This window comes from Cyprinus carpio, chromosome A8 (genome assembly GCF_018340385.1).
Source record: "Cyprinus carpio isolate SPL01 chromosome A8, ASM1834038v1, whole genome shotgun sequence".
In the NCBI taxonomy this organism is placed as follows: Eukaryota; Metazoa; Chordata; class Actinopteri; order Cypriniformes; family Cyprinidae; genus Cyprinus; species Cyprinus carpio.
In genome coordinates this window covers 27,145,867-27,167,211 of record NC_056579.1, presented here as the reverse complement: position 1 = coordinate 27,167,211, position 21,345 = coordinate 27,145,867, and the positions used below count along the sequence as shown (strand labels likewise).

Genomic DNA, 21,345 nt, shown 5'->3' with positions numbered 1-21,345 from the left:
TAATCATGCAGGTGGCAGCCAGGGAACAAGAAGTGAGATAAATAAAAAGTAAAATACAGCCCTGATGTTCTCCACAGCAACCTGCTCGTGCCCTGGGCATGCTCGTCTTCTGAAACGGCACGCCAATCATCATCTCATCGGGATTTTACGTGGAAGGAAAAGGAAAGAAGGCACAGATATACAGACGATACAAAAGCTTTGGCAGACATCCATACACACTCTCTGCTTTCAGTTAAATGTTAAGAATGGCCATGTTTGAGGAAAGACAGCTCCATGTTATCGGTCAAAGCCTACAGCACAAAGCGTTTGTACAGAAGACAAACTGAAGGCCAGAAGAGCAGACATCCCAACTCTTTCCACAAATAGGATTACACTTTGGCGCAAATCTTAAAATGTTTTTTCATGAGAAGAACTTCTGGATATATAGGATGAACTATTATCTAACCATTTTGTAATCATTTAGACTTTTCTACATACAGTACGGAGGGCAGAGCAGATAGGTAAAAAATCCATTTTCTTTTGCAGTTTTGACTACATTGTCAAGCTTAACCATTCAACTTTGAAAGAATAAATGATTCAAACAAATACTTTCTTTAAATTTAAGTGACAGCTTCTTTTAGGATTTAGGAAGTCTGCAACCTTGCTTCCTATTATTTAATTTTGATGTATTTTATTTTATATTTATGTTTTTTAAGCTGCATGTTAACTGTAGACTGTTCACATTTACTTTGAGCTCATGAGGTTAATATTACGCACCTCGTTTCACTGAATATTTGCTACTTTAAGTTTCAGACCGTTTTGTAGCATATTCATGGAAAGTGCCATCTGACATGAAGTTGGAAATGTAATGGCTGAGAATGCCTGAGTATGTGGTGAGTAATGTATGTGGAACATGACAAAAATGCAGTACAGAAGATAACCAAAGCAAAATCACGAAAGAAGAGCAGAAAGAAACAGGGGAAAGGGAATTATGGGTGATAGAAGAAAAGTAGAACAAATACAAACAGATGGACATAGACACGGGTCCACTGAGGAATCTAGTGCGTGGTTTGCTACTAGATTTATAGGTGACTCGCTCAGATGTTTGGTGGTATACAGTCCAGCCTGTGGAGAAATGAATATAAGAGGGAGAGAGAGAGAGAGAGAGAGAGAGACAGTGTGTAACAGCCGACACACAGGCAGCGGTCGAGATCAGTACCCCATCAACAAGCATCATATCAGCAACACACCACCATCACTGGTTAAGCGCCTAAGAAAACAGTGCTTAATGTAGATGTGGAAGTGTTGTACATGTGCCTGTGTGTTTCTAACAATGTGAATGCTTCTCTGGAGTCTATATAACAGGTCTCTGTCCTCTTACACATCATTAGACATTTTCACACATGAAATCCATTTACTGTAAAATTGCCATACAGTATTAACCATTCACTCCAAGAAGATTAGCTGGCTTTATTTGTATATAACAATATATGTCTCGATGCAGCTATTTTATTTTTGTTATTAAAAATAAGAAAATAAGCAAATTACAAACAACAGCAACAAATAAATATGAAATAAACTTTTAATTTTATTCAGCTTCAGTAGGCTACAGTAAGTTTATTTAACATGTAGTAAGAAATTTTACAGAAAATTGAGTGAAGTGTGTAAATAGAACACTTTGTAGTCTTCACTGTATCAATAAAAACATGAACTGAATCTTGTTAAAGATCCAAAAGTGATTCAGTCGAGTGCAGTGAGTGATTATCATTAATAATGACAGACAGCAGCAGGTAAATTAGACTGCTGTCACTTTAAGACCGACTGCACGGATCCAATATACTGAAACACATCCAGTTTTCACCCAACGGTTTACATTTATTTAACACATAACTGACCGTGTTTACTCTAATACTCCACACAATGGGCATTTTGACATAATTGTGTGCGTATTTGACCATTAAGCGCGAAAGAGATCTGTTTTCGTGATCACATGCTGTCTGAGAGAGGTGCTTTCTCAGTGTGTGCTTTGTGTGTCAGTCAGCAAGAGCACCGCATTGAGTTCTTTTTCACCGCTTATTGCACTTATTAACTCTATCAAGTGCGTCCCACTCTGTATTTGCTCAGTCATACATGTTTCCTTGTCACTCCTAGGTTTATAGAACTTTTAAGCAGTACTGTATTACGCAGATATATTCGCATACCGTGGAATACACAATATAGAAAAATCTCCAACGATAGACACTTTATTCCACAGTAACGATATATAGTGTCACACTGCTGAAGTGCATATTGAATTTGGCTGGCCTATTCTGTGTAGTGTTTTTCTCCAGTGGAGTTTACATTTGTAGAACTGTGCCCAAGCCCAGAATCTTACGATCAAATGTATTTCGGTTAAGATGATGCAAAGTTGCATCTTTGAAGTGGTGGCCCTACTGTGTTGTCTAAGGCCTGCAGGACTACACCAGCCCTGAACAATAATATGGCTGCCAGTCAAGTGGTGTGCGGCATTGCATACAGTGGTGGTATTGCGTGCGTACCAAGCTGATGACCTTAAGGATATGGATGAAATTTCTTGCTTGACTCCCGAGACAGTCAAAGAGCTCAGCCAACCAACTGATTTAGTGTTTTAAGTCAAGAAGCATTTGGTTTGCACGGTTCGTCGTTCTATGACCAGCGACCGAGAGACAACTGTGGTTCAACTTCACAGATATCCATGAGAAACAGAGGTCGGTTGGATGCTCCTGTTGCTTAGTTGAGGCATTTCGCAGACATTTCGCTGCTGTTGTTAAGTTTCACACTGCAAAGAAGCAATCTACTGCTTTTCAGCAAACGATTCCCCCGTGGGTTCATGAGCCTGTGGCGCCTGTGAGACGATATTGTTTCCAGCTCTCTGCAGTTTCCTCAAGAGAAGCCGAGAAGCAGACAGGTAGTCTAGACGTCACTAAAAAGGACTGTGGGTCAGTGGTCTTGCTCAACACTGAATTTGTGCCATGTAAGCACATCTGAGGCTGACGACTAAGGCTTCCTTATCCTACTGTGCCAAAGGGCTCCTCTTTGAAGAATTGCGTCAAACCATTAAAGCTGAATTGCTTTTCTCCTCACTGCCCTGGAGATTCTGTTCTGCTTGTTTCTCTGCGTTTTCCATCTTGGCGAACAGCAGATCAACAGCTCCTCAATCATAACAACTCCAACAAAGCACACAAATCACAGCACCCACTCACACATTCACAACTATACAACTATTCACCACATTCATGACATGTTTTTTGGGAAGGCCTGCAACAGATAGAGAGGCATCCTATACCCCTCCTATCTCATGGCTTTCACTGTTCTGAGCACAGACAAAAACTTTGGCTCATATGGGCCATTACATTTGCAAGTCTTCTTTCAAAGCTTCATCTGTAGAACCACAAACAAAACCATCTTTAGAACTCTTCCATAGAAAGGGGGTATACCATCCTGCCTGGTGGCTCTGATTTTTTTTGCAGGAGCCATAGATGAAGTATGTCCCATCGCAGAGGGAATCCAGTTTCTACAGCAGTTCTTCCTAGTGCTGTTTGATTCCAATCCTAGATCTTCATCTTCTGAACTTTTTCTATTAGAAAGTGCAGTTTCAGGCACTGAAACACAGGAAAGCAATTCCTGGGCATATATGCTTTAAATTAGCTTGACGATTGGCTGATCTAGACAAGGCTGTTCTCGATCACCAACAGAATCTGGGTCTGAAAAGAAACCTTCAGAAGAGCGATTTGTTGTCGGAGAAACAGACTGCTTTTCTGGGGGTAGATCTGAATTCATACACAATGTGCAAATGAGACTGTCTTCTGCTCATGTCCATCATTTCGCCTTTGTCCACATCAATTCCTGAATTCCTGTAAGTCTGTTTTGCAGACTTCTGGGTCTCCTGGCAGTGGCACAACCGATGGTAGCACTGGGTCTATCCCACATGAGGCTGTTTCAGTGGTGGGTCAACAGCTGAGGAGTTTGTCCCTGTTGGCATCCTCACTGCACAAAAGGGGTTACACACAAATGCTATTGGACCCTGTTAACTCCGAAACATCCTCGGTTGTTGACTCTAGTGGTACCTTTGGGGTGGATTCTGTCGACACAAGAATTATGACAAAAGCCTTGTCACTAGTTTGGTCCACAGTTTAAGAAGGCGTATCGAGTCTGAAAGGGCTATCATCTCATGCGATACATAAAATGGAGATGACGATGCTATTCCTACTTTTGAGCCATTTCCTTCTGGACAATCAAAGCTGTCATGTGGGGGTCTGTGACATGTAGTTTCCTACATAAATTACCATGGGTTTTCTTCAGTATCCTCCTTGCATAGAGGTGACTGGAAATCATGAAATGACATGAGCTGGATTCAACCTTAGGTTGCTGCGTAAGCACCACTGCAACAGAGTATGTGCCGTTTGTGCCACATTTCTGGCACAAAGCATTCATGTTACACAGATTTGTTTACACATGACATAAATACAGAACTTTTGTGGCAATGACCCCAACTCCTTAAAAATACAGAAGATTAATTGCTTTTCTGCTCACACATAGAGATATTTCTGGCAATAACTGAATGTGTGTGAAAATGTCTACTGATCCAAAATAATGATGTTTCAGACGTAGCATGAGCATCATGCAATCCTTTTATCTTTCTTAGGCTGTCCATGAGATCATGTCGTGTGACTGAGCCATTAGGCAGCCGTTTAAATGTCACATTATGCCTGACTCCATTTAAACGAAGTAAATGAGTGGAGGCGCACATGAGAGACCCTGAAAGTTGTCAATAATCTCATGCATGTGAGTGAGAAATGTGTGACAAAAAAAGACAGAAGGAGAAAGACATGATAATCTAGAACAAATACACCGATCAGAGAAGGCACCTGACACCTTCGTCTTCTTGCATATCAACTATAAATGCACTGCATCCGAGCAAGCAATAATCATATGGTTTGGTTTCTATGTGTGTTGATTAGGGCAGCTCCAAACACTAAGTCTGCTTCACATGACTGCCATCAGTTATAAAATATGATGTGATTAGCCCAAGTGATTGTGTTACAACATGATGCAGTTTGTTTTCCACGAGTCGACAGTGGATGTTAAGATATTTGTAAGACACCGTGGAACTGGTTAGGCAGCGGCAGAGATGCATTTACAGCAAAACTATGTACAGCAGCATTATGCTGACAGGGCTATTGTAGATAACAGCAGCATGCTTTTGTGTGAGTGTGTTCACCTTGCCGGGGTGCTGTGTGTGTGGTGGGCCCGTAGATGTTGTCAGAGGACAGAGAGCCCTTAAATGAGCAGGGCTGCTGAGTCTGGACTGGCTCCAGCGGTTCTGACACAGGGCTCAGCGTGGCTGTGCTGGAACCCACAGAGCTGTTACCCAGAACCGAGCTCTTGACCGGAGACCCCGACACACTGTAGCACGTCTCAGCTACAGGAGAACACAGATGGTTGACACTGATGATCTGGGTTTTTTATAGTGTGATTTGCTCAGAAAATCATTTTGGTGGATTAAAGTTGAAAGAATTTAGACAAAATAAAATACAAAGCTGCACAGGTTGCACGTAACTGGAGTAGACTGTATATCTGAAAACGTTATTATTTAAAATATAATTATTTGTACAGGTATTAATATAATTACTTTGCCGAGCCAACACACTGATATGCTATTTAAAGGGGACATCAGATGCCCATTTTCCACAAGTTGGTGTGATTCTTTAGGTTCTTCATGAAATGTGTGCAATTCCTCAGTGGTCGTGTAAAACCAAACCCTTTTTACTTTGTCAAAAACGGCTCAGTTCACAGCGAGCCATTTCGGTGCATGTTTCTTTAAATCAGGTTTCCTCGATAGGCGGCTCGCAAGAGAAAAATGTTTGGCCCGCGCTAATTTCATAATAATGTGCCATGAAAATTAAAATGCTGCATCAGGGAGAAAGCAACATTAACTTACATTTGTGTCTACACCGGATGTGAGCGGCGAGGCGCAACGCAACAAAATACAATAGAACTTATTATAATCAGTGATGCTGTCTACACTGGATGCGGGCGCAGCGCAGTGCGAACAAATCCCTGACAGAAAACTGTTGACTCCTATTTATGACGTGCTGACACAAAGTTCAAATGATTTTGCAATGCTTTGTCGAGTCCAGTGTAGATATATGATGTGACAGCAAAAACATGAAAAGTGTGACATAAAAAAAAGGGGACACTGAAAATAGATGATTCAAATGTGAATAGACTGAACAGTTTTTTTCTTTTTTTTGTGATCAACAGTTTTGAGTGAGTGAGTTATGGATGCTGGTTCGCAGTGAGTTCACAATTTTAACGCAAGTTTGCTTTAGCCTAATTTACTTCATGATCTGAGGTAAAATATCCATTGTTGCTTTCACTATGGCTATAAAGATAACGCAAAATAATATTCAAACTCACATTAGACACTTTTAACTGAATAAATCACATAATCATTACCTGAGATTATCACTGTCAAATTTTGTATGTTGTTCCTGCGACGACATCGCAGAAAATAAAAAAACATTTCTAAAATAGAATTTCATGTTGCTTATTGTCACGTGTCGCTGTCGCGGGTGGTTAGGACAAAAACTACATGGAAAAGATACTTTTTATCACATCGTGTCACGTCTGGTTGGGTGTTACAGTTTGATCCCCCCAACAAAATCTAAGTATAAAAATATTAATGCTGACAGATCTAACAATTGAATCTGCAATTAGGGAAAGTGTAGAGAAGAGATCCAGTCTGGAGATGAGCAGGAACAGCTGATTTGCACGGCAGACATGGAGATCCAGATTTTTTTGTTTGTTCATTTGTTTTTAATATTTAACAGACAAAGTTCTTCTCTATCTAAATGCAAAAATGTTGCAATACATAATTGTTGAATAAAACAGACTACTGGGGGGAAAAAAAACATCTGAATATTTATCTTGTGACCATCTTGTGATTATTTTAACAAAAAGCAACAATAATATAATAATTGTAAATAATAATTATAATAATAATAATCAGTGGCTCTGATGTCAAGAGAAAATGAAGAATCTTATGTTCACTTTTATTTCCAGCAACACAACATCTGCATTGCTTACGAGTCATTGTTGTCGCTGCAGCTGCTCAAGCATCAAGAAAATAGTGGACAGCGTACAACAGGCTGAGGCGGGTGTGGGAGGGGCTTGAGCAATATGACGTCATACTGCTCAGAAAATCTTAAAAAAAAAATAAATGGTATGTTAACAAGACAAATGGTATGTTAACAAGACAAAGTAGTACATGGATGGATTTTATCATTGCAGGGTGGTTGTGTTCACACACTGCTAAAACACATTTATATGAAAACACCATGTAAAAGTGAATTTTGCATCCAATGTCCCCTTTAAGCTTCTTCCGAGACCAAATTTCTAACAGTATCTCATCCTAGAACTTGGCACAGACCTTCAGGTTGCTCTGACTCAGAATGCCATATCTTTTCTAACTGATCTAATTCCCATAAAAGACTTACAGCCAGGTCCAAACCTCCAATGAGAAAGTAAAAACCTTCGTACAATAACTTTTATAGAATATTATTATACACATCTCATTGGGGGAATGTGTACTATAACCTTAAGCAATCAAACAGACAACAAAATATGCACGGTAGTGCCAAGTTTTGCAGATCAAACCTGTACTTTTTTTTTAGATATTAGTTACATTTAAAATGCACTTAATTTACATTAAATGTAAATTATTCTCTGTTCAGAGCAGAAGCCAGATAGCATTCTGTCGACCATGTTCCTCAGGGGTCCAAAATATAGCGAGACCAGCCCTTCTGTCATTTTAAAGCAGGTACTCAGACCCACGCAGACTTTCGCATACATACTAGAGTTGTTGCTTCGGTTGTTCCTAAGGTGTTGCACCATGGGATTGAGCAGTCGGCTTCCCTTCAGCTTGTGTTTGGAGGCTCTGCGGCGGCGGCCTGTAGGTGGCACTGCATGCAAGAAGCCCACGCTGGGTGGAACAGGTCGACCTAACCGAGAGTACAACTGCTCGATCTCTCCTCTCTGATGAGCTTGGAGCTCAGAGATCTCCTTCATGTGCCTGCAGACATCAAACTTTTTGTTATGGTTTTCATTCTCTTATTTAGGGAAAAGTGTATTACCTGTATTAAGAAATTAAAGCGGGTGAGTGGTGGTAAATTAGGCCTTTGTGAGGCAGTTTTCACTGAAACTCTTTGAGGTTTACTCACTTCTCTCTCAGCTTCTGCAGCTCTCGTTTCATATCAGCGTCCTCAAATTCAGAGTCATTATCACTGCTGACGTAAGCAGAGTGGGCGTGGCCAGTAACGGATGGGGCGTGTCCGTTCACCAGAGGCAAGGGGGCGAATCAGAGCTTTGGACACTGCTGCTGTGACCCGAGTGCCGGAGGAACGCCACCGCCCGCTTCATGAAGTCCCCGCCGCTGCACTCTGACAGGGCAGGAGCTGGAGACGTGGGCTTAACAGATGTAGTCTCGCTCTGATCCTCCTCTCCTGTGTCAGAGGACAGGCACTGCACTGTCCCGTCCGCTGACAGTGAGCTCTGAGCGCACGCCATTGTGGGTCTGGCCTCTGGAAAGGAAGTAGTTGTGTCCTGAAAAAATGAACGTAAATTAGTGCCCGACAGATTTATCGGTCTGCCGATTTTATCAGCAGATATGAGCCTTTCACAGATATATCGGCGTCGATATGGTGCAGATATGCCACCGATATCATTTTTTTTTAGAACACGAAACACAGATAAAAGGCTTGTAACTGGTCTCATTACGTAGTTTGTCCAGCAGAGTGCTCTCCATTGTTTGCTACTGGTGACCTGGATAAAACACTTTAAAGCTTAAGTGTATGGAAAAACCATTGAAATTTTAACGGCCATATCTCCGTAACGGCTCAACGGATCCGCACCAAATTCAGGGAATCCCTTCAGCTCAAGGAACCCTCTCAAATGCCGAATTGAGTGTATGTCTCGAGGTCCCCTTTTGAATGAGACCACCCCTGAGTTAGTCTCAGCCTCAGATGTCATGCTCACGGACCGCTGCCTAAACGTCTGATGCATATGGGACACAAAAGTGGAAGCACTTCAGGAGTGTTGAAGTCATCATTGGATTGGTTGAATTATACAGGATTTCCGGGAGACGTGTGTGTCGCATTCTTTAACATTCTGTCCGGAAACAAAGATGCCGTGATGCCAAACCCCGCCACGAAAGAAGAGAAAGCTGTAGTGTTTACAAGTGTGATGACGAGCACTTATCAGGATCAGCTAAACACTGGAGTTTCAGAAGTATGTGAAATATTTAAAGTTTGCGGAATAGAATCTTTCAAATACGTCTGAGAGTTTTACACACCGGTCTCTTATTGTGGCGACATTTCCACACCCTGAAAAGTGATGCTGAACAAAACAAACTGTGATTTGTTGTTTGACATGTCGGTCAAATGGTCTCATGGGGGGGCCTCGGCCAATGAAAAACTGCCATCAGTCATCAGTCTGAAGATCTGGACTATGCGAGACTAGCCCCGAGTTATCCCCGGGGCGCAAACCGTTCAGTGATATCAGACTCAATTGGATAATAAAGTTAATTGTTAAATTGTCAAATACCCTGCCTCCATTACATATCTGTGTCACGTCATTATAAGCGTTTGATCACCACATTTGAGTGATCATTGGAAAAAATGTTTATGTAACTAGAGCTCGACATATATTATATATTCTATATATTCTGTTTATGTATATACTGTATTCTATATATAGTACCAGTCAAATGTTTGGACAAATGAATAGGAAAGTGTCCAAACTTTTTACTGGTACTGTACTATAATATACACAAAGAACATTGGCGAAACATCGATATCGGCCTTTTTTACTCCCTAATATCGGTATCGGCCCTCAAAAACCCATATCGGTCGGGCTCTAATGTAAATGAATGACCATGTCAGACCCCCAAACAAAAGAACAAAATATATGCAAATACAAATACAAATACAAAAAAAAACTTAATCAAGTAAATAAATATATAAATAAAACATTCTAATTGATGGATTCTGTGTTTTGAATGGAATTCTGTACAGTATGTGAAACAGTAACATTGTGCAACATTGCTGTCACATGACTTCATCATGTTACATGTTTAATTCAGTGGGTGGCATCCTATGAATACTTAATTTGCATTTCCTATCCAATTTTGGGCAAAAATGTCTTAACTTCTGACAGTCTGATCAAATAATGAGTCAGGAAAGAGATGCTAGATCCTGACTGTCATTACTCATGTCACACTGGAAATAAAAGGTCATGTGTACACAAAAACATGTGGGTTACATTGGTGTTACTGTGCACAATATAATGTAGATTTTGCACAAACAGGACGAACAGTATGCCGGTATGCCATTTCAGACATACACTGCGCTTCAGACAAACCTGATATAAGTCAGGAGGTGCTGAGTAACGGTTGCTTTGTGACTTTGATGTGGATCTGTGTCCGTTCTCAGTTGCAGGAACAGAAGCAGACTCGAAATCAATCACATGATCTCCTCCACCATCATGAGAAGACACATCTGAATCTGTCGGCACAATCTACAGGACACAGAACGCTATCAAACTGTGACCAGAAAAGCACATTACATAATTTGTAAAAAAAAAAAAGACAAAAAAAAAGAAAGAAAAATTCACTGGTAACCTGGAAGTGGCTCTTAGATGTGTGTGTAGTAGAAGCGGCCTCGGAGTCTTTTCTGGTCAGATGTCTTTTGAAGGCTGATCACCATTTGGATAAATGAAAAGAAAGAGAAGCTGTGTTATTGTGACAATAACACAATTGTGACAATTCCTTGTAGTCTGCAGTATATCTATGTATCCAGAATCTAGATGAGCATGCTTATACACACACACTTACGAGCAACAGCAGAATCACTCAAGGTCCCGAGACTATCAGACCTCTCTGGGATCTGAGGCTACAAAACACAAAGAAAACCTGAGAATTATGGTACAACATATAAATCTTTTTCCCCCCCAGAACTAACATCAACAAACTAATAAAAAACAGCATCCAAGAAACCCGCACAACTCACAAATAGCTATTTAAAGGCACCTTATTTATTTAGATAACATCAGCTGTATTCATTTAGCAAATAATGTTGTCTAAAGCAAATAGAAACTGAGGAATATACAAACACAAGTGATTGAGGGTGATTTTGTTCTGCCATTATGAAATAATTTTAGGTGCTTCTGAACTGCACTGTGCCATCCAGCAAAATTAATGAAAATGGATGAGTTGGGATATAACTATTTCTTCAGAGAATAACCGGTTAACAGTTGTACAGTCTATTTGGCCATTTCTACTCCTCTGGTGCTAATAAACATAACTATATTTCTACAAATATCCAGTTTTCAACAATCGACTGTTCACTTCAGAAAATCATGTGTAACATGTTTTGACACACAAAACATACGATAATGTTACTAAAAAAAAACAAGGAAAAAAGATTTACTTTTATTCATGGAATAGTATTTTAATGATGGTAACAGGGTTTAAACTCTATAAAGGTCTGGGGATGAGGGCCAAGAACTGGATATTATTCAGAACTGGTTCCATTAAAAATAATTTAATCTGAAATCTCCCGCAAAGTGGATTCCACTATTTAACGGTGCTATGCCACTACTGAGTCTACCACACCAGAGCTGTGAGTTTGCAGTCTGACTTGAATGAGATGATGTAAGAAAAGCGTAGGATAAAGACAACAAGACAACGAGACATCTTTGCGCTTTTCCTGCTAGTTATAACAAATAACTATACATGTGACCAGTGTGGCCAGATTCATAAACGAATGAACCTTGACTTATGAATATACTGCTCTTATGAGCCTATTCAATTGATAAATCTGTCAAAAAGACTCATGAATCAGCACTAATAACTTGATTCAGACTTACTGTACCACTCATGCATAACTCAAAAGAAGTATATAATAATCTATCTGAGACTTCAAAGCAAATGTGAGGAGGATTGACTGTACCAGTGTTTCTGCGTTCCTCACGGCTCCATCACTGCCTTGGCTGTCGGACAGCGGAGGTGATCCGGGTGGCTCAGAGGCTGAGCTTGGGGTTTGCGATGGGTGGTACTCTTGGTACAAAAGGTTTCGCAGTTTCTCATCCAGAGTCTTTATGGTTCTGTCTGCAAAATCCAGCCTTGGCGGCCCTTCCCCATCTGATTCGCCCGGCTGCACCTGCGGGGCGTTCTGGAGCTCATGGGTGGGGCTCTGGGGTGGATGGGTGGGGCTCTGAGGCTGATGGGCGGGGCTCTGGGGCGGATGGGTGGGGCTCTGAGGCTGATGGGTGGGGCTCTGAGGCTGCGATTGGCCGCTGGTGACAGAAGCCTTTGGAGTGGGCTGCTGCAGCACCACAGGCTGGGTCTGGCTCACGGGCGGCTCTGCGCTGGGGCTGCTGGTGTGGACCACGGGCTGCTGAGGGCCCTCTGTGGCTTTCTGAGCAGCCACATCAAGCGAAACAGGAGGCACAAGGGGGCAGCACTGGATGTCAGAAACCACAGAAACACCCACCGTACAGGCAGCCTGAGGGCCCTCGGCCAATGGAGCCACCTCAGAGAGGGACGCCTGTGGCACTGATGGCCACTTCTGCAGAGGTTTGGCACCAGCTGTGTTGACATCCTGTGTTTGAGATATAGAGGAGCTCTCTGGGTCTGGAAAACACAAGTAATAGTGTGAGATAATCATTTACAAGTGCATATTAGTTATTGCTAAAAATTTCTGAATTACAGGAGGCGGCCTCTTCTCTGTCAGGCGTGGCCGTCTCAGCCACAGGACAGATGATGAACCAGCGCTTTCCGGTGTGAAGCACTGCAAGTCAAGGCAGACTGTGGGTTAAACGCTCATTCTACAGTAGTTACAGTGAGATCTGTCGTGGTCTTACCATTCTGTTTGTAGACTAGCTGGTCAGACTTTGCGTGCTCAGGTTTTGACCCCTGAATACAGAATAGGACAAGTTCAGTTCTGTTTGGTGATGCTAGTGGCAGAGAAATGGCACACATTTACATTTACACAGCAGGGTACAACCTAAAGACACAGCAGGGTAAACGGTGCGTTTGATTTTATTTTCCTCTTAACCACTAGAAAAAAAACTCACAGCAGCACACAAACAAAAAACCACATTCCAACACACACAACACAAACAATAAACTGCTGGCTGACTTCCATTTGTTGACATGGTTAGATTCAGATGGATGTCGCTAGCTTGTTTCTAGCATGATTAAATTGTTATTAGCATGATTAGCATGCTACTGGCATGTTGCTAGCATGATTAGCAAGTTACTAGCATGTCACTAGCATGTTACTAGCATGATTAGAATGCTACTAACATGTTGTTAGTATGTTTCTAGCATGATTAGCATGTTGCTAGGATAGATAGATAGCTAGATGAAAGAAAGAAAGAAAGAAAGAATGAAAGAATGAAAGAATGAAAGAATGAATGAATGAATGAATGAATGAATGAATGAATGAATGGATGGATTAGAAATAGTACACAAGCCTCATTCAGACTGTCAGGCCAAATCCAATTTTGTGCATATCCGGATGGAATCTGATCTGAGTAACTGACTGTCCATGCAGTGTATTGCAACTGTTCATATCTCATTTGTGTGTCCATAAGCACTCTTTCGTTTTACTGAATTGGTTTCTATGGCAATGCTGTTGCATTGTTAAGCCAACGCTAAAAACAACATTAACAGCTATACAGTTTGCAATACAGATGTTGTCGTCGAGCCGGATTATTATTATTATGGTATTATTATAATGGATTTCATCTTATGAGGCAGTGGCAGAAACGCAGGAAGCTGGTACAGGTACTGGTCATATAATTAGAATATCATCAAAAAGTTGATTTATTTCACTAATTTCAATCAAAATGTGAAACTTGTATATTATATTCATTCATTACACACAGACTGATATATTTCAAATGTTTATTTCTTTTAATTTTGATGATTATAAATGACAACTAAGGAAAATCCCAAATTAGAAAATTAGAAAATTGTGAAAAGGTTCAATATTGAAGACACCTGGTGCCACACTCTAATCAGCCAATTAACTCAAAACACCTGCAAAGCCTTTACATGGTCTCTCAGTCTAGTTCTGTAGGCTACACAATCATGAAGAAGACTGCTGACTTGACAGTTGTCCAAAAGACGACCATTGACACCTTGCACAAGGAGGGCAAGACACAAAAGGTCATTGCAAAAGAGGCTGGCTGTTCACAGAGCTCTGTGTCCAAGCATATTAATAGAGAGGCGAAGGGAAGGAAAAGATGTGGTAGAAAAAAGTGTACAAGCAATAGGGATAACCGCAACCCGCAGAGAGGTTTGTGAAACAAAACCCATTCAAAAATGTGGGGGAGGTTCACAAAGAGTGGACTGCAGCTGGAGTAAGTGCTTCAAGAACCACTACACACAGACGTATGCAAGACATGGGTTTCAGCTGTCGCATTCCTTGTGTCAAGCCACTCTTGAACAACAGACAGCGTCAGAAGCGTCTCAAGACAAAAAGGACTGGACTGCTGCTGAGTAGTCCAAAGTTATGTTCTCTGATGAAAGTAAATTTTGCATTTCCTTTGGATATCAGGGTCCCAGAGTCTGGAGGAAGAGAGGAGAGGCACACAATCCACGTTGCTTGAGGTCCAGTGTAAAGTTTCCACAGTCAGTAATGGTTTGGGGTGCCATGTCATCTGCTGGTGTTGGTCCACTGTGTTTTCTGAGGTCCAAGGTCAAGGCAGCCGTATACCAGGAAGTTTTAGAGCACTTCATGCTTCCTGCTGCTGACCAAACTTTATGGAGATGCAGATTTCATTTTCCAACAGGACTTGGCACCTGCACACAGTGTCAAAGCTACCAGTACCTGGTTTAAGGACCATCGTATCCCTGTTCTTAATTGGCCAGCAAACTCACCTGACCTTAAACCCATAGAAAATCTATGGGGTATTGGGAAGAGGAAGATGCGATATGCCAGACCCAACAATGCTCTCATAACACCTGAGCAGTGCCACAGACTGATCGACTCCATGCCACGCTGCATTGCTGCAGTAATTCAGGCAAAAGGAGCCCCAACTAAGTATTGAGTGCTGTACATGCTCATACTTTTCAGTTGGCCAAGATTTCTAAAAATCCTTTCTTTGTATTGGTCATAAGTAATATTCTAATTTTCTGAGATACTGAATTTGGGATTTACTTAGTTGTCAGTTATAATCATCAAAATTAAAAGAAATAAACATTAGAAATATATCAATCTGTGTGTAATGAATGAATATAATATACAAGGATCTTAACTCAAGATGGCGGCGCGTCCACACGCAGCGGCTTCTCTCTGTCCCAACAGAACGGTGTTTTCGTGTTTTTTGTCTTGTGAGTCACAGTGTTTTTGTACGTCGTCATCGCGTCTACATGTCTTTAAGCGTGCAAACAAACTTGACAAACCACTTCATAAACACATAAAAGCATTTCCAGAATTAAACTCTCGCGCACGTGGAACAGCTGCGAGATCTCGGACTGCTCCGGAGGCCTACATCATCACCGACCCCCACTGCTGCATCTCGCCCACAGCGGAGGCGCCACAAGTGGTGTGAGAGAAAGCAGAAGAGTTTTTGTGTTCACGGAAACATGGCTCAGCGACAGCGTTCCAGACTGCGCCATTCAGCTCGACCAGCTGACGTGCTATCGAGCAGACAGAGCTCTTGTCGCGGGAGGAAAAACCCGCGGTGGCGGGCTTTGTGTTTACATCAATGACGCGTGGTGCCGCGATGCTGTTGTGATCTGCAAACACTGCTCACCCATGGTGGAGTTTATGATTATTAAGTGCCGGCCGTTCTATCTGCCGAGGGAATATACTGCCATACTGCTCGTTTCGGTTTACATTCCCCCGAACAACAACAACAGCAACAGGAACGATGCACTAAATGAACTGTACCAGCACATCAGTGAGCAGAAGACAGCCCATCCTGATGCTTTTCTCATCATAGCTGGGTATTTCAACCATGCAGATTTAAAGAGTGTGTTTCCAAAAATACACCAACACATTAACTTTCCAACAAGAGGTAAAAACATTTTAGACTTTGTTTATACCACACCTTGGTGCCTCAGACCACATCACTGTCATGCTAATGCCTGCATACAGACCGCTCATTAAAGTCGCCAAACCAGTTCAGAAACAGATTCAAGTGTGGCCAGAAGGGTCGTCTGACGCTCTTCAAGACTGCTTTGATACAACTGACTGGAATATGTTTAAGCAGGCTGCCACTTACAATAACACCACTGACCTCCAGGAGTACTCAGAGACTGTCACTGCCTACATCACCAAGTGTATTGAGGATGACCAGTCACAAAAACCATCACTGTCCGGGCCAACCAGAAGCCATGGATGACAGGGGAGGTCTACAGACTCCTGGAGACGCGGAACGCTGCCTTCAGAGCTGGAGATGAGGTGGGCCTGAGAACAGCCAGGGCCAACCTATCCCGCTGCATCAGAGAGGCTAAGAGACAGTACTCCAGGAGGATAGCCCATCAATTCAGCGACAGCAGAGACACTCGGAGCCTGTGGCAGGGGATACAGACCATTACGGACTACAAGCCCCCACAGCAGACCTGTGACAGCAACATCTGTGTGACCAGGTGATGACGCTGACCCCGGACAGCATGACCCAAGATGGCGCCGATCTATGGCGACGCGGTGTGGCTCTGTGTTTATGTTTGTGTTTATGTTTGTCTTGTTTTGCTTTGTTTTGTTGATAATTCTGTCAGTCTGATTACATATGACAGACATGAACTATTATGTATTCGGGACACTTTGCAAAATCTCCCGGCCTCCGATTACTGGAGGAATGTTGCCGGAAATATTGGCAGTCAAGATAATGCTTACAGACACAAGCGACCTCCAAGGAAGAGAGGCAAACGAGGCGGGCGTTTTGGTTCGACTAAGACAGAGGGTTCACCGCTCTCCGCTTCCCAGTATGATTCTGTCGAATGTCCGCTCCCTGACTAACAAACAGGACGAGCTGGCTATCCTGATTCGATCTAAGCGGGACGCTGCTGACTGTTCTGTCATATGTCTGACCGAGACGTGGCTGGATGGCAGCACGCTGGATGAGGGACTTTTCCTGCCGGGCTTCACTCTATTACGAGCTGATCGATCGCAGCAGGATTCACAGAAGAAGTCAGGTGGGGGTGTCTGTTTTTATATAAACCAGAGCTGGTCTACCAACTCTGTCGTCCTTTCGCGACATTGTTCACCGGAGCTGGAATGCTTAATTGTTAAATGCAGACCCTTTTATCTCCCGCGGGAGTTCTCCTCCGTCATTTTCGCCGCTGTTTACATTCCACCTAAAGCTGGAGCCAAGGAGGCTTGCAGGCAGCTGGCGGCTCTCATAACAGAGGTGGAGAATTCTAGCCCGGACTCTGTGGTTTTAATTTTAGGTGATTTTAATCATGTGGACTTAAAGAAATCTTTACCCAAGTTCAAACATCATAATCATATTACTACCAGGGGTGAAAAGACACTAGATAAATGCTATTGTGTAATTTCTAATGCATATCATTCTATTGCGTGGCCCCCTTTGGGGCGGTCAGATCATAACACTATCTTCCTCATCCCTCGATATCATCAGAAAACTGAAATCTACTAAGCCGACAAAAAAAAGTGATTAAACAATGGTCCATACAAGCACAAAACGAATTAAAAGAATGCCTTCATACTACTGACTGGTCTGTCTTCAGGGATGAGTTTACTACCCTGGATGAATACTGTGATGCTGTTACTTCATATATTCACTTTGCTGAAAATGTATGTTTTCCCTCTAAAACTGTGACTGTTTATAGTAATAACAAGCCATGGTTTAGTAAGGATATTAGAATGTTGTATTTGGAGAGAAAAAGGTGCTTTTCAGAGTGGAGATATCTGTCAGTATTCTCTGGCTAAATATGCATTTGAAAGAGCTGTTAGAAAGGCTAAAGCTGACTATAGGGCCAAGCTTGAAGCTAAGCTTGGTGTCCATGATAACAGGGGTGTTTGGCAAAGCCTTCAACAGATTACTAATTATAAAAACAATCACACAGTTTCTGATGATGATCCTTCACTACCTAATAAATTAAATGAATTGTATTGTAGATTTGAATGCAACTCTGAATGTTCAGTCAGTTCTAATTTTCTCAATGATATAGGTCCTCTTGAACCACCTTTTCTGATAGAAGAAACAGAGGTCAGATCTCTGTTGAGGAAACAGAACTGCAGGAAGGCATCAGGCCCCGACAAGGTCTCTGCTGCCACTATTAAATGGTGTGCTAATGAGTTGTCGTATGTCTTCACTGACATTTTTAATTGGTCCCTTAGATTATGTAAAGTCCCAGCATGTTTTAAATCTGCTGTAATTATTCCTGTGCCCAAGAAGTCGAATGTGAGTTGTTTGAATGACTACAGACCAGTGGCCCTAACCTCTGTTATCATGAAAGTTTTTGAGCGATTAGTGGCTAATTACCTCTCAGCTACGTCACTTGATCCTCATCAATTTGCATATAGGGATAACAGGTCTGTTGAAGATGCAGTTTCTCTCTGTACCCATAATATTCTTCAACATTTGGAGGGACCAGCTACATATGCACGGGTTTTATTTATTGATTTTAGTTCTGCTTTTAATAATATTATACCAAAGAGATTGTTTGACAAACTCCTGGGGCTGGGGGTTAAGGAGTCCATATGTAAGTGGATTCTTGACTTTTTAACTGATAGATCTCAAGTGGTTAGGGTTAATAACCTTTTGTCAAAATCAATGTCCACCAGCATTGGCGCCCCCCAGGGGTGTGTTCTGTCTCCCCTTTTATACTCTTTTTATACCAATGACTGTTTTTCTCATCATGACTCATCATGAATTTTTAAATTTGCAGACGATACCACTGTGGTAGGCCTCATTACTAATGATGATGAATCGGCCTACAGAACAGAAGTATCCTCACTGGCTGAGTGGTGCACAATTAACAACTTGTCCCTTAACATCTCCAAAACCAAGGAGATGGTTGTTGATTTTAGGAGCAAAAATATTAAGTCGCTCGAACCCCTGGCCATTAAGGACAAAACTGTAGAGTGGGTGGAAAGTTTCAGGTTCCTTGGGACCACCATATCCTCCAATCTTAAATGGAACCTCAATGTCAGCCAGATTGTTAAAAAAGCTCAGCAGCGACTTTTCTTTTTGAGACAACTTAGAAAATTTAAAGTGTCCAAGGCTGGAATGCTCCACTTTTACAGGGCAGTGATAGAGAGTATTCTCACTTTCTCCATCACTGTATGGTGGGGTAGTTGCTCGACGGAGGATAAGTCTGCACTGAATAGGGTAGTTAGCACTGCGTCAAGAATAATTGGGTTGGATCTCCCTAGGATCTGTGACATCTATAACATCCGTTTACTCAAAACTGGTCTGAAAATACTCAAGAATTCATCACACCCTGCTAATTCCCTTTTCATCCGTCTGCCATCAGGCAGAAGGTTAGGAAGCATAAGATCCAGAACCACCCGTTTTTCTAATAGCACTTACCCGCAGGCTGTGAGGGCTCTTAACTCACAACAACAATCTACTTTCCTTTTACAGACACAGCTATGTCCTTCTTCTTCTTAGGGTTACTAAATGCACTAGCACTTTGTCTGATTAGTTTTATTACTAATTATTAGCAGTAATTTAAGTATTTGTTTTCTGTTTAGATTTCATGTTTTTATTGTATAATATGTTATGTTGTACTGTCTTGTGTGAGCTAATTCACCAAAATGAATTCCAGGCGATGTGGGTCGTTCTGGCAAAATAAAGACTTGACTTGACTTGACTTGACATGAGGAGATCCTTCAGCAGGATCAATGCACGCAAAGCTCCGGGTCCTGACAACATCCCTGGGTGTGTACTGAGAGACTGTGCAGCAGGACTCACTGATGTCTTTACAGACATTTTCAACATCTCACTTAGTCAGGCTGTTGTTCCCACATGCTTCAAAGCTACCACCATCATTCCAGTCCCGAAGAAGCCATCTCCATCCTGCTTCAATGACTACCGTCCTGTTGCACTTACTCCCATCCTCATGAAGTGCTTCGAACGGCTAGTCATGCACCACATCAAGTCTGGCCCCTCCCCCCCCTCCCTGGACCCATTCCAGTTTGCATATCGGTCCAACCGGTCGACCGATGATGCCATCTCAACTACCCTCCACTCAGTGCTCACACATCTAGAGAAAAAAGACTCATACGTCAGAATGCTGTTCATAGACTTCAGTTCAGCATTCAACACAATCATCCCTCAACAGCTCATTCACAAACTGGTCGAGCTGGGGCTCAACACTTCGCTGTGCAACTGGCTGTTGGACTTTCTGACTGGAAGACCTCAGGCAGTACGTGTCGGCAGCAACACATCCAGCACCATCACACTGAACACTGGGGCCCCCCAAGGTTGTGTGCTGAGCCCCCTCATCTTCACACTGCTGACCCACGATTGCACACCGTCACACAACTCCAACCTCTTCATTAAGTTTGCGGATGGCACACCTGTGGTGGGTCTCATTAGCAACAGAGATGAGACAAACTACAGGAGCGAGGTGAGCCGCCTGGCCGGGTGGTGCAGTGACAACAATCTCTCTCTGAACGTGGAGAAGACGAAGGAGATTGTTGTTGACTTCAGGAGAGCGCACACTCAGCATGTTCCTCTGACCATCAACGGTGCGACTGTGGAGAGAGTGAGCAGCACCAAGTTCCTGGGTGTGCACATCACAGAGGACCTCTCCTGGACCGACAACACCGCAGCACTGGCCAAGAAATCACAGCAGCGTCTATACTTCCTCCGCAAACTGAGAATAGCCAGAGCCCCACCCCCCATCATGTACACCTTCTACAGAGGCACCATCGAGAGCATCCTAACTAGCTGCATCACTGTGTGGTATGGCGCCTGCAACACATCCTGCCTGAAGACCCTGTAACGCATAGTGAGAGAAGCTGAGAAGATCATTGGTGTCTCTCTCCCCCTCCCTCCAGGACATTTACGGAACCCGTCTCCCTCGCAAAGCCCTCTGCATTGCAGGTGATCCCACTCACCCGTCACACAGCTTCTTCAGTCTGCTTCCATCAGGGAGGAGACTGCGGAGTCTCCAGGCCAGGACCAGCAGACTGAAGGACAGCTTCATCCATCAGGCTGTCAGGAAGCTGAACTCGCTCCCGAACTTGCCCCCCCATCCCTCTTCTGCCCCAGGCACCACTGAACTATGAACCCCCACCCCCCCTCCAGATCCCACATCTCCAGGTCCTTCCACCCCCCCCTCCCTCTAACATACGATGA

The 21,345-nt window shown here is 42.7% G+C and overlaps 1 protein-coding gene across 1 annotated transcript in view; it reads right to left on the bottom strand.

Annotated features, from left to right (window-relative positions):
- The window catches only part of LOC109085784 (serine/threonine-protein kinase WNK2-like), an 80,907-nt gene that overhangs the window by 10,191 nt on the left and 49,371 nt on the right, over nucleotides 1-21,345 (bottom strand). Inside the window, 11 exon segments of the mRNA XM_042761464.1 lie at nucleotides 1,006-1,104; nucleotides 5,219-5,419; nucleotides 7,854-8,071; nucleotides 8,220-8,346; nucleotides 8,349-8,601; nucleotides 10,417-10,572; nucleotides 10,676-10,749; nucleotides 10,889-10,946; nucleotides 12,006-12,688; nucleotides 12,765-12,845; nucleotides 12,919-12,970. Of these exon segments, the coding sequence (XP_042617398.1) occupies nucleotides 1,006-1,104; nucleotides 5,219-5,419; nucleotides 7,854-8,071; nucleotides 8,220-8,346; nucleotides 8,349-8,601; nucleotides 10,417-10,572; nucleotides 10,676-10,749; nucleotides 10,889-10,946; nucleotides 12,006-12,688; nucleotides 12,765-12,845; nucleotides 12,919-12,970 (2,002 nt within the window).